Below are 13,655 nucleotides of genomic sequence, written 5' to 3'. Positions count from 1 at the left end.
TCTGACTACCAAATTCCTCACAGAAAGCATCCCGCCTCTTTTGCACATGCATCTGTGGTCACCTGCTCAGAGCCAATTGTAGGATTGTTGTATAACTTATACTTTGTTTTCCATACCCACTGGATCCCAAATTAATGCAAATCATACTACTTTGATACTAACATCTATTTTACACCCAATTTACACCCAATGTGTAATATTTATGGTGACAGATACTGCAATCCCATGCAGTATCTTTGAGGACCACTGTATTAAATTTATAAATGGTTTACATATGATTATGTTCTACTCCCTGGGGGAGGGTTACCATAGCTCCTACAGGAACTAAAAATAGGGAGGGGGAGGGGATTAAGGTGAGTCACTGAGACTAAACAACTCCAGAGATGTCACACCAACTGGGGTGGTTTGCATGTACTGGTTCTGGTTAAAACTGGGTTTTCCAGAGACTAAGAAACAAAGAAAGGGCTTGTGGTATAAAAGGATGAGCTGGAACTGACTCATGGCCTTTCTGATCAAGCAGATCGATAGGATGTTCTGTCCAAGGGGAGCCCCAAGCTTTGTGAAAGGGTTGGAAAGACTTTGGCTTACTGGGGCCCTGTATGACTGAAGGATGAGTCCTGGTATGTTTAGTGTGTGTTTAAACCTTTTCAGTGTTTCAATAAGTTTTCTCTGCTTTTACCTTAAGAATAAATGTGCTTACTTAGAAAGAGCTGTGTGGTAACTTGGAATTGCTGGCAATACACTGTTCATAGCCTTTGGAGAGAAAGCAACACACAGGCACTGACCTTTAGGCAGACTGGCTTGCTGGGGATATCACACTGGCAGGCAGGGAGTTGTGCAACCTTGAAATCCCCAGTCAGAAGAGGGGTCCCTGCCCAGAGGCAGGTGATAGCTGGAAACCAGAGACCTGACTGGACAGTCCTGGAGCGGACCAGAGAGGTGGCAGATATCGGTGCAGTTATCCTGAAACTGTGACCTCATTTACCTCACCACTGATTTTGGCAGAGACTTCTACGGAACTGGCAGGTAATTAATCCAGGCTGCATGTGACTGCTTTAAAGCCACAGAGTGCATTATTCCCCAGTGATATTTTACACAAACAAATTAATTTTTTTTTACTATAAAGAAAATAAGACACAGCCAAATAAAATAAGAGAGGAAAAATTGAGACTTTATTTTGTTTGTCTAAAATGAAGAAAGCATCTCAGGCCCCAAATTTGGTTTTATATTCTGGCCTCCCAGCCTTTTCTAAACATTTAAATAACTTTCATGAAAGTTCATTCAAAAGGTTTCCTGGCCATGTGCAAAAAGCAAGCAAAATATTTAGAAAAAATGTGAGGAGTTTTAAACATTTAACTTTACTATCCTATGCATTATTGAACTGCTTGAGAACCTCTTTGCTGAACACCAAGCTTTCAAAGCACACCCAGCATCACTGTGGTTGATGAGGTCTGAATTCAAAACCTGAAGTCCCATGACCCATGCAAATTAGCAAACATCCACTTACCAGTTCTCTTGGACCATATGGCTCACAGAAAGTGACAGCATTGCCATGCATAATTACACCGCACTGCTCTCCAACCTCACAGTTACTACATTCAAACCTGCAGGAAAACCAGAACACATCAAGCTGAAAATTATAAATCATACATCTGGAGCTGTAAAAACCTGCTAAACTGCTAAAAGAAGAAGGTTTGATTTTGACACTCAGACAAATGGGACGATTTAGTTATCCCAACACTGAATTTAAAGGACAATCATACGTGACAGATGTCTCTGTTTAGAGCGACAAAACCTAAATTTCAGAAAAATGTTTACTTCCCCACCCCACTACTGTCCATCAAAAAAAGCTCTGACAGATTTGAAAGAAGTGCCCCTACTTTATTTTCAAATGTGCCCCTAATTATGGTTTTCCAACTTCATTTTCTCTGCGGCTATATTCCTTTCATAATCTTTACAACTCACTTAATAAACTATATACAAACCCAACACCATACAATCAACAATTTATTTCCATTGCAGAACAAACCAATGAGGAACTGTTAAAATTGGATAGGCTGTGTATGTCAGGTGGTCTCACTGTGAGTTATTAAATATTATGTGGATACTGATACCACTTAGGTCTAGAGCTAACAGATTTTTTGCTTTGCTTGCCAAACTGAAAAATTGTAAAAAAAGTAATTTCAGGTTGACCAAAAACAGTTTGTGGGTGAACCAAAACAGTTGAGTTGAATGAAACATTATCTTTAACAGAAAACAATTTTTTCAGCTATTATGTAGCATTTTTCAAAGACTAAAAGCGTGGGGCTTATTTATGGTGTTTCTAGGAAATTGTCTTGGTCATAATAAACAACGTGACAAAAGGAAACAACAACTAAGGTCACATATATTTCAAACATCAGCATACTACCTATGGACCATTTTAAACATGTTTCCTGGAGTAGTTTTGTAACACTGGACTCATTTAGTCATAGACTATAATAGATCTTATTTAAATAATCCATATTCCTGCTAACAATATGCTGTTACTCATTTTATATGCTTTTACTCATTTTAAAAAAAAGGCTCCAAAGGCAACCCTGGCAATTACGGGCCGATAAGCCTAAATTCAGGACCAGGCAAATTGATTGAAACTATAGTAAAGAACAGAATTATCAGATACATAGATGAATATGATTTGTTGGGCAAGAGTCAACATGGCTTGTGCAAAGAAAAATCATGCCTCACCAATCTATTAGAATTCTTTGAGGGGGGTCAACAAACATGTGGAGAAGGGTGATCCAGTGGATATAGTGTATTTGGACTTTCAGAAAGCCTTTAAGTCCTCACCAAAGGCTCTTAAGCAAACTAACCAGTCATGGGATAAGAGGAAAGGTCCTCTCATGGATCAATAACTGGTTAAAAAACAGAAAACAAAAGGTAGAAATAAATAGTCAGTTTTCAGATTGCAAAGAGGTAGATCGTGGTATCCCCCAGGGATCTGTACGGTGACGTGTGCTGTTCAACATATTCATAAATGATCTGAAAAAAGGGGTAAGCAATGAGATGGCATTTGCAGATGATATAAAATTATTCAAGATAGTTAAGCCCAAGGTTGACTGTGAAATGTTACAAAGGAATCCCACTAAACTAGGTGACTACAACTGTCTTGTTGTAGATGTTTTCTGTCAGCTTGATCAGTTTTTTGGGCATCTCATACATTCTTACAACTTGCTACAGCTCTTTCTGACAAATGCTATTGAAAGCCATCTTGAAGTCCATAAAATAGTTACAACAGGTTCATTTGTGTTCTGTGTACTTCTCTGGTATCTGTATAATCATGAATTACTGATCTGTTGTCCTTCATCCTGGTCTATATCCTGCCTGTTCCTGTGTAAGTGCCACATCTACATATCTCTTCATTCTCCTCAGCAATGTCTTGGTGAATGCTTCGCCCAGCACACTCAGTAATCTGATTCCTTTGTAGTTCTTGCATTCACTTTTATCTCCTTTTTTATAGACTGGTTCTATTATAACTTTCCCCGATTCATTCAGCATTTGCTCTTGTTTGTAAATCTTAATGGACAGCTTGTGCATCACCTTTACCATGTGTTCCTCACCTGCTTGCAGCAGCTCTGTCGTTGTCAATTCCGAGTACCTTTTTCTTTTTCAAACTTTCTATCAGGATCTTTATTTCTTCTAAGAATTTTGATATCTGCTGTCCCTCATTTGTGCTGGGGAAGTTTCTCCAGGACCACTTCAATCTACTCTGGTTTTGCACATTGTACAGCTGTTCAAAATATTCTTTCCATTGCTTATTCTTTGCTTGTTCATCCTCAATTACTTGTCCGTGATTATCTTTCACTGCTGACATCTTCAACTCATATGTCTCATTCAGTTCTCTTAACTTGTGATACAATTGTGTTGTATTTCTCCTCACACAGTTTTCTGCTTCGCATATCCAGGTGTTTGTCTCTCTGCTTTCTGTTTTATCTCTTTGTTCAGCCTTTTGTACTCATCTCTTAGACTTACACCCTCCTATTCTCCTTCATTGTCCTACGCTTGTCACTCAACTGCAGCACTTCAACCACTATCCAACTTGGTTTCTTTGTTTTGGGCTTGTAGTCCAATACTTGTTCAGTCACTCTCATAATCCCATTTTATATACTATTCCATGTCTTGTCAACATTCATTTCTTCTTTCACCAGAGATTTGCTGAGGACTGCACATATACTTGTACTATTGTAGCTGCACTGGATTTGATACTGAATCTTGCCTTCAGCATATGAGGAGATAATGGGTTAAATGCCATAAAAGGCTGGCTTACCTTCGGCTTTAGAACCAATCACTCTCATAATCCCATTTTATATACTATTCCATGTCTCGTCAACATTCATTTCTTCTTTCACCAGAGATTTGCTGAGGACTGCACATATACTTGTACTATTGTAGCTGCACTGGATTTGATACTGAATCTTGCCTTCAGCATATGAGGAGATAATGGGTTAAATGCCATAAAAGGCTGGCTTACCTTCAGCTTTAGAACCAATGCAACTCTGTCATGGCATCCACTATTTTCTTTTCTTGATGTCAGTATCCTATGGTCATCATGCTACAGTTCTCCTTCCCGACTCATTTTGCATAGACTGATGATTTCTCATAATGTTCAACTTATGCACCATTACTGCAAGTGCTTCAGCCTGGATCAACTTGTGAGCAGCCATAATGCTGTCCCAACAGATGGCCATAAGCATAGTCAGCAAAAAGACTGTCCATGAGTACCACATGGAACTGTTTATGGCACAGTAGTTAAGACATTCAAATGGCTGTCTGTTCTGAGTTATGGGCCAGTGAAAATGAGCTATCCAGATGGATTCACTTCACTTCCAATAGTCAGATATTGGATATATACATAGTGACGGGGCAAGGCCAGATGGCTATAGAAAACTGGTGGGAGATAGATATATTAGCTCCAGGCTAAACAAATCCCTGGTACCAGGATAAGTTAAATGGCAGCTGCTCCAGGTCAATTAAGACACCTGGGGCCAATTAAGTACTTTCCAGAAGGCAGGGAGGATGCTAGGTTGATTGGGACACCTGAAGCTAATCAGGGGCTGGCTGAAACTAGTTAAAAGCCTCCCAGTTAGTCAGGTGGGAGTGCATGTCAGGAGCTGTGGGAGGAAGTTGTGCTGTTGGAGAGACTGAGCAGTACACACCATATCAGGCACAAGGAAGGAGGCCCTGAGGTAAAGGTGAAGTGGAGTTTGAGGAAGTGGGGGCTGCTGTGGGGGAATTAGCCTATGGAATTGTATGTGTCATGTTTCTAAAAGGTCAGCTACCATAGCAGATACTATTAGGGTCCCGGGGCTGGAACCCAGAGTAGAGGGAGAGCATGGGCTCCCCACCCCTTTTTGCCCCCATGATTAATCACTGAGACTGGGAGACAACAGAGACTGTGCAAGGGAGGATAGCTTCTCCTCACCGGCTTATGATGAAAATGGGTCAGTAGACTGTGACCCTTGTCTCTAGAGAGAGAAGGGCCACCTGGAGGGTCACAATGAGCCTCTGAGGCTAGCGAAATCCGCCAGGAAATGTGGGACCCACGGAGGCAAGGACAGACCTTTGTCACAATATATAAATGCTCGTTCATCCACATGAAGATAGTTCTGAGTCCTGGTGAATTGGTGGTTAGTGTTTCATGCAGCTGCGCATTCTCATTTACCAGTTCTTCTGGCTTCCCATGAGAACTCTCCTGAGGTAACTGAAATAAGGTTCTTTATTGTAGCTGACTTTCTGCAGAACAGAACAACTTTGTGAGAACACAATGCCCTGCAGATTTATGAGCGTTAAGATGTACTGAGTGATTGATGTAAGATTTTCAGATGCTTTTTCTAGATGTGGTGAATTATTGATTGGATTTGTTATTCTCAGTCTCTTCAGATTTGGCCCTGGGTCAATTCATTGTAGGGATGGCTTTCTTTCACCAAAGTCTATTACAGGAGTCTCTCCTTAAGGTCTGGTTCAGTTCTGTTTTCCAAAACAGAGTGAGATATTATACCAGAAAGTAGTTTTTCCTCTATACAATCACATTAAGGTACTCTTGGCAATTAATATTGCTGCAGCTTAGTAAATCATTATGAAAGAATAGTTATGTAAGCTGGTGCACCTCCTATTGACTTCATTATGATTTCTGTCCACTTAAACCAGGGCTGAATGTGGCCCATAATTTTATTTTTCTTTACAATAAAGGTAGGGTGTGTATGAGAGGAAGTCAGAGTATTATCAGGAGAAAGGCATAGGAAGGGAAGGTAGACAATATTTGTTTTGTGTGTTTCCAGTGATTCTTCTGAAAAAGAATGTATCATGTCTATGGATTTCAGCATGCATAAAAGATAGAAATAAGAAAAAATCAATTTCAGGGGACTTTTGAACATTTCTGACCAGCTCAGAGTGGTATCGTATGTATAATAATAGCACATTAGTGTCCAGAAAATACACAGATCAAACTGCTTTCTTTATTTGTGAATTTCATTATTCCATTCCATAATAAAAATAAGACAATCCAGAAGCTATCAGTATATTCAGGAAATTAACAGAAGCCAGACTGAGAGTCAGGAATCCTGATACGTTTTCCTTACTCTTCACTGTTGTATGACCTTGGGTAAGTCACTAAAGCCAACATTTTCCCCAAGTTTCCACTAATATTGAGTTTCTTGATTTCTGGGTGTCCAATTTGAAACATAGAGGGGCTCATTATCAGGGTGCTAAGCACCCACAGCTCCACTTGAAGTCAGTGAAAGCTATGGATGCTCAGTATCTCTGAAAATCAGATTCTAAGTGTTTCAAGTTTAAGCTCCCAAATTAGCAGACACTTCTGAAAATTTTGGCTTAAACATCTCTTGTGGCTCAGTTTCACATGTTTCTAAGACTGGGATTATACTAACCTGATTCGGAGGGTTATCTTGAGAAGTAATGAATATTAATCAAGTACTTCAAAATTCTCATAAGAGATTTACTGTAAAAGAGAAAAGTAATAGTACCCTTCTCAGTTAAAGTCACTTGGTTTCTGACTGCATCCAGATTATCAAGAAAAGCCATCACTCAGTCAGTCACTGCTGATCATGTACTAGATATATTTACGTACAATTTTGACAAACTGACAGAGATATTGTGACACAAAGTTCTTCTGCAGACAACTTGTTTTAAATAACTAAATCATTTCAAGTTCTTTTATATCGACTTCATGTAACCTCAGCAAAGTAGATGTATGATTCCATTTTTGCTCAACTATGTTGCTGATATAATTGTTCTGCTTGATTATAAGCATTATTTTTATTTTCTGTCCCCAGATTTTTGTTTTTCATAGCTCAGATCCTGCATGAACCCTTACTATTTATGTATGTGCTGTCTCTCAGTAGGGAAGCATTGTCTATAAATATAGTGTAAGGAATACTCATGCACTAGTAAGGGGATAAACTAGATGACCTAACAGGTCTTTTCTCTCTCTAATTTCTAAGATACTATGAATATAAAGTGGTTCAGCTGCTCAGATACTTTTCTTCCATAATCTCATCTATGAAATATATTGTGAAGAGCTCTGGATAGCTGTCCTTCTAATAATCTGATCATTCATCTTCTTTAGGATTATTTTCTCATAAGAAGTATGAGTAATCCTGATCTCAAATCTTCATGTTCCATTTGAAATGTATTGCTCCAGAGTTAATTGCTCAGTAGCTTGACAGAAATATATGGACAGTAAAATAATTGATATGTATTTCCCTAGATCATCATTATTCTCTTGCATGTATAGAAATAAGAACACTTCAATTTGCTGCGCTTCACTTCCTCTTTGTGCAAACAGTAATGCTAATTCCTTATACCATTTGTACTGCAGGAGAGCAGTATTAACTGTCCTAGCTAGGTGTGTCTCTTTGCATAGTCTTTGCCACTTTCTTGCCTTACATCTTCATTCAACTTTCTCTTCATTTCTTTTGCTTAGTGTCACTATTGATAGATGTTCATCTAGATGTCCTTTCTGCAGAGCTCCCATTGCTTTCCTCTGCTCTCTACAAATGCCACCTCTGTCCATTTCTACTCTTTTCTCATTGTGCTGAAAGACAAACATCTGTTGTTACCTTGTTCCCATTTGTCATCTTGTTTTCTACCAGCACCTTGTTTCCATCTAAAATACACTAGATTGCTGACATTATATTGCCTGATGTCTTCTATGATCCAAGAAATGTAACGGGGATAAACATCTCAAACAGCCACATAAATCTTTGTGAAGTTTCATTCTTGGCTTTACTGCAATTTGGAGATCATTTTAGGACCTTTGTCTCCTTCCACAGAACTTTCACCCACCTCTTCGCCACTGAAAATATCACTATATATCTGAACACTTCATTTCTCATAGGCTATGAATAAGAGTTGGAGTCTGTTTCTTAGTGATTGATTTCATATGCTCTGCTTTTCTTCATGTCATCGTCTAAGAGGTGGTTTGTTTGTTTGTTTGTTTTTTTGGTAAGTGATCGCTGTTATGACTGTTGATGGGATTTGAGATGAAACACAGTTTCATGCTGGTAATGAGAGCTGCTGGACTTAAGCCAGTAGCAGCTTTTATTTTAAATCATTTTTTAAATTTACTGAATATACCCATGAGTATGCTGCTTATCTTGAGCAGCCTACTATTTGAATGAAAACTTTTGTACAGCACAGGATAGATCACTGACAACAGGTGTTCTTGATTAATTTATAGATCTTAGAGGTTTTTCCTCTCTCCAGTTTTCTTGCGCTGAAGTTAAAGCATTGCTCTTAAGTTAACAATTTTTTTTTCTGGATCTGCTTTCTAATTTTGTAGCCCGTTCTGGTTATTTAGCACTTTGCTATAACATTCTCCTCAGGGAAAGTTGGAATGTTGTGCCATGGGGTCATTATCACTGCTATAAAGAGTACACAAATACTAGCTGTAATGACCCTTATTTAGTCTTGGTGTGTGAGCAGAAATTTATCTTAGTTGCACTGTCCTTTTGCAACACATGTGAGGAGTTATAAATCAATAGGCAGTAACAGCCAGATCAGTACAATGCTCCAGGACAAAATACAGTTATTTCATGTGAGGCTTCTACAAGTGAGGAAGTGACATACTCAGTCTCTACAGGGTCTCAGAAAATTAAACACATATAGCCATGAAATGGCCTGTCGGTGCACTTGAACTGTGCATCCCTGGCTGCAGTTGTACATGCCATGAAGGTACTCTGGATGGCTGGGGCAGCATCAAGCACAACCAAATCAAAATTGCTATTTACGGATTGGGAAGAATAGACAATAGAAAACATGATAAACCTCTTTTCATCTTTACACAAATAATGGCTAGAACTAATTATTAGTGGGGCTTAGTCTCACTAGCCCCTAGTGACCAGCCCCCACTAGAGCTGCATGCAAGGCAGCTGCTACTACATTCTGAGCAGAGCAAATCAGGGAAAGAATGGGATGGGAAATACTGCAGTTGCAGTTACAGCAATTGTTTGTGGTAAAGAGAGGATCTCACCAGCTGCCAGGGGAAAAATGCGATTTTAGGGTAGTTGGCATAAACAGTTAGTAATCCCTGACTTAACTCCAGCTACACAGTCAAGGAAGAATGAGATTTCTGAATTAAGCAGGTCTTCACTGAAGGCAGTGTCTCTGGAGAAATCCTCTATGCAGCAAAGTGCAGGATACCTTACAAGAATTATTCTTTTCCCCTTAATTTTTTTCTAACTTAATTTATTGTTGCTGAAAGGTATCAGGCTTATTATTATTTCTAAAGGTACCAAAAGACCTGTGAGGATCAGCGCCCCATTGGACAGATGTATAATAGGGGATAGACATCACAGTGAAGACTAGAGTCCTTTATCCAAATAGCAGGTATGGCACTAGTGCAAAGTCCCTTCACATTGCCACACCAATATGTCTCAAGGTTATTAGAGGGACCAAATCTAGGGGACAGGAGTTCAGTCCATGGCCTCTCTGTTGAGACTTCTAAGAAGCAAGGATGGACTTATGAATAGGGCCCAGTGAATAAATAAGTTATGGAGGCTCCCAGTAGCTAGGTCCTCTGCGAGTGATGAAACATCTGTTGTGGAAATAATGCCTTCTCTCATTTCTTTCCTTTAAGTCTATTTAACACACTGAAACTAAAATTATCTTCATTGCCTGCTACTCTGTATCCCATTATAAAGCCCTTGATCTATCCAATCCCATGAAAAATGAGATATTTATATTTTGAGATTCCAGATCCTCATTGCATCTGCCCAGAATTCTTAAGGAGAACATACAAAATGTAACAAAAAGAGAAAAAGATAGCATTAGAAAAAATATATGCAACAGACAAATATCTGTGAAATTCTTATAAACTACAATCTGGATACATAAAAAGGTGAAACTCTAAAAGATGTCACCAGGAGGAAAACAACATATAGCAGACTGTAATAAAAAAGAAAAACTAAGTCAGATCTCCAGCAGGGAAAATATACTTCAGAACCAGCCATAAACACAAATAGAACTAAAGCAATCACTGTTCATCAGATAAAAAGCAGAATTTGAATTGCATGAAAGAAGCTTTGCATTTGTCAAGAGTTTCATTGAACAGAATAAGTTAACCCACCAAACTTTCTCTGTCTATAAGGCGAGCTGTATTAATTGAATGGGGCAGCAAATGGCAGGGACCATTATTAATAATCCCAACCAAATAAAGGGCTGTGTGGGGGAAGTAGCCAAGCTAATTCCTGGTGCCCCTTTGTGGTGGATGTCCAATGCAGGTACTCCATAGGGAGGGGCTACAGTGATCAGATAAATGGTTTGGTAAAGGATTTAAAGGAAGTGTTTGTTAAAGAAGCGGAATGGGAGTGGGTGGGTGGGTTGGGGCACCTATGACTGGTATGGCTGGGAACCAACCCACCCCCCTCTCTTTATAGCCCACTTTAACCCTCATTTGAGGGGGGATGGCAAGATCCCAGCAGTGGATTGGCTGGGGACCAGGACAGAAAAGAGTGGGGGAGGCTGACAGTAGCCCCCAGGTAGCTATTGAAATGATCATGGAGTTACCTGCACTGTACACTTTTATCTGCCAGGTGGTTGCAGACATCTAATAATAAAGTTGTGGACTAATTAAACCACATCCAGTGTCTCCTGTCTTTAATCCGGTATAGCTGGCCAATGTTCACAATTAAAATCTTTCTCTTAAGACTGATATGATAATAATAAAGGGTATTAGCTGGTACCCAGGAGAATTATAGTTTACTGGGTTGTACTAGTGCCATGATTCCCTTTGGTAGCATAGTGTGGCCCTGATAGTGTGGTAATGCTGCTCCCAATGTTCCTCTCCTGGTTCCATATAATTACCCATTTACCGGACAGCGGGTTTGTGACATTACATGAAAGACATCCATTTAACAAGTCATTATTGACAGAACTGTGACATTACAATGGCTTGGTGAAGCTGTGTTTCTACCTTTAGAGGTTGGGGGATGAGGGACACACAAGACTATTTTATATAGATGAATATATATAGCTTTGTTATATATCAATACAGTAACTTGCCCTTGTCAAGAGTGATCTTGCAATTTAAGAACATTTGCATGTTAGTGCCTATGGTGTACTGTAAAATGGGAATTTATAATGGAGTCTTGTGGCTTTAAGAGCCAAAGTGCAGTAGCAGTATCTCTGGGATACACTTGTAAAAAGAGCTTTATTAATAATTGCTGATTTGTTCCCAGTTATAAGGTAGATATACAATTCTTATAGTTACTTACCTCATTTGAAGTTACAGTGTGAATCATCTCAATGTCATCCTCTCACATTTATCTTCGCATAAATGTCATCATTATGTATAGAGAGACAAGGTGGGTGAGTTAATATCTTCTACTGGACCAACAGAAGTTACACACTTAGCCACTCCCTCAGAAGTTGGTCCAAAAAAGATATTACCTCACCCACCTTGTCTCTGTAATATCCTGGGATCGACACGGCTACAGCTACACTGCAAATCATTATGCATATCCATCGAGACAAATTCTGGTCCCACTGAAGGTAATAGGAAAAACTCCCATTGACTTCAGTGGGAGAAGGAATTGGTCCATTATGGGTAATGATGTTGCATCTGTTTAAAATAATGTTTTTGATTTCGCGCAAAATATAAACTGAACTTTAAATTTACTAAGGATACAGTGACACCACTCAAAGGAAGAATGATTTGGTGGCTAAGGCACTGGGCTATGACTCAGGAGAGCAGGGTTCAGTTTACAGCTCTGCCACAGATGTCCTTGGTAAGTCACTGAATCTCTCAATGCCTGAGTTCCACATCCGTATAATGGGGATTGTACAGCCTTTCTTCCACCGTTTGGGTGAAATCCTGGCTCTGTTGAAGTCAATGTTGATTTGCCATTGATTTCTACGGGGTTAGGATTTCACCTTTTGTCTGTGTAGTTTATATAGGTTGTGATCCTGCAAAGACCAACACACTTATTTAATTTTGCATACTTTGAGTAGTCCCACTGAAGTCACTGGGGGCATCTAGATGCTTCCATAATACAAATACATAACCATAATAATAATTGAAGCATATTCACTTCCTAAAACAAATGTAAAGGGAAGGAGAGACCTGAAACTTACCACATACTGGGATTCAATTCTAGCTGATGATAAGAGTCAAAGTCATCTCGTAGGATAATGCTGTCACTATGCATTTCAGCTAAAAAAAGAAATAAAGCACTGTAGGAAAGAATTCCAGTGTAATGGTCCATTTTGCTAACCAATCCTGACAATGTGTTGCCTTACCTAGAGCAAAAGTATTTCAAAACTGTAATGTGAAAACAACAAACCTAACAAAGCAAACATCAGCTTTAAGCACATAAGTATTGTAATGCAAGGTTTTCTGGGGAAAAGTTTCTTATGGTACTGGTCTGGTCTCAATTCATTCACTCTGGATGTAACATAAACAAACAGATTTCATAGGATTCAAAACAAATGTTTTAAGGGACTGTGCTACAAACTCCCCTTCACACTGATTCTTGTTTCTAAATAGAGTTGGAAAAATTCCTGCACTGACAGAGAGATGGACTAGATGATCTAACAGGTGTTTTACATCTCTAATGTCCATGGACTTGACTCTGGTAGCTTACATCAGAGTAAGTACGATCAGAATCAGAACCCATGATTCTTAGTCTCCTGTGACCATACTTAGGAGTATATTAATAGTTAGTAATGATAATTTTTTTTACATATTGCTCTATAAGCATCGAACACCATTTTTCCCCCTAGATTTGCTTTGTGGACCAAATACAGTATATTTCTGCCCAAATCAAACTTTCTGTGGTTTTCGGCCTTTATGTTTACCATTTCTCTTTGTCATTTTGGAAAAGTTACGCTGACATAAATGGACAAATACCCTTGATACCCTTAGGCCTGGTCTACACTGGTCTACGAGAATAGCGTAGCTGAAGTCGACGCATCTTAGATCGACTTAGAATCACTTACTTCACGTCCTCGCGGCACGGGATCGACGGCCGCCGACTCCGCTTCCGCCTCTCACCCTGCTGGAGTTCCGGAGTCGACAGCAGAGCGATCGGGGATCGATTTACCGCATCTACACTAGACGCGATAAATCAATCCCCAATAGATCGATCACTACCCGCCGATCT

At 39.4% G+C, this 13,655-nt stretch overlaps 1 protein-coding gene across 1 annotated transcript in view; it reads right to left on the bottom strand.

The window, feature by feature from the left end:
• Positions 1–13,655, bottom strand: part of RELN (reelin) — a 455,527-nt gene that overhangs the window by 240,643 nt on the left and 201,229 nt on the right. Inside the window, exons 6-7 of the mRNA XM_077807865.1 lie at positions 12,628–12,706; positions 1,508–1,604 (exon numbers count right to left, since the gene is read on the bottom strand). Of these exons, the coding sequence (XP_077663991.1) occupies positions 1,508–1,604; positions 12,628–12,706 (176 nt within the window). The remainder of the gene's footprint in view (positions 1–1,507; positions 1,605–12,627; positions 12,707–13,655) is intronic.

This window comes from Eretmochelys imbricata, chromosome 1 (genome assembly GCF_965152235.1).
Source record: "Eretmochelys imbricata isolate rEreImb1 chromosome 1, rEreImb1.hap1, whole genome shotgun sequence".
Classification (NCBI taxonomy): Eukaryota; Metazoa; Chordata; order Testudines; family Cheloniidae; genus Eretmochelys; species Eretmochelys imbricata.
Note: the sequence above shows the minus strand (reverse complement) of the source record. Positions and strands in the feature narration are given on the sequence as shown.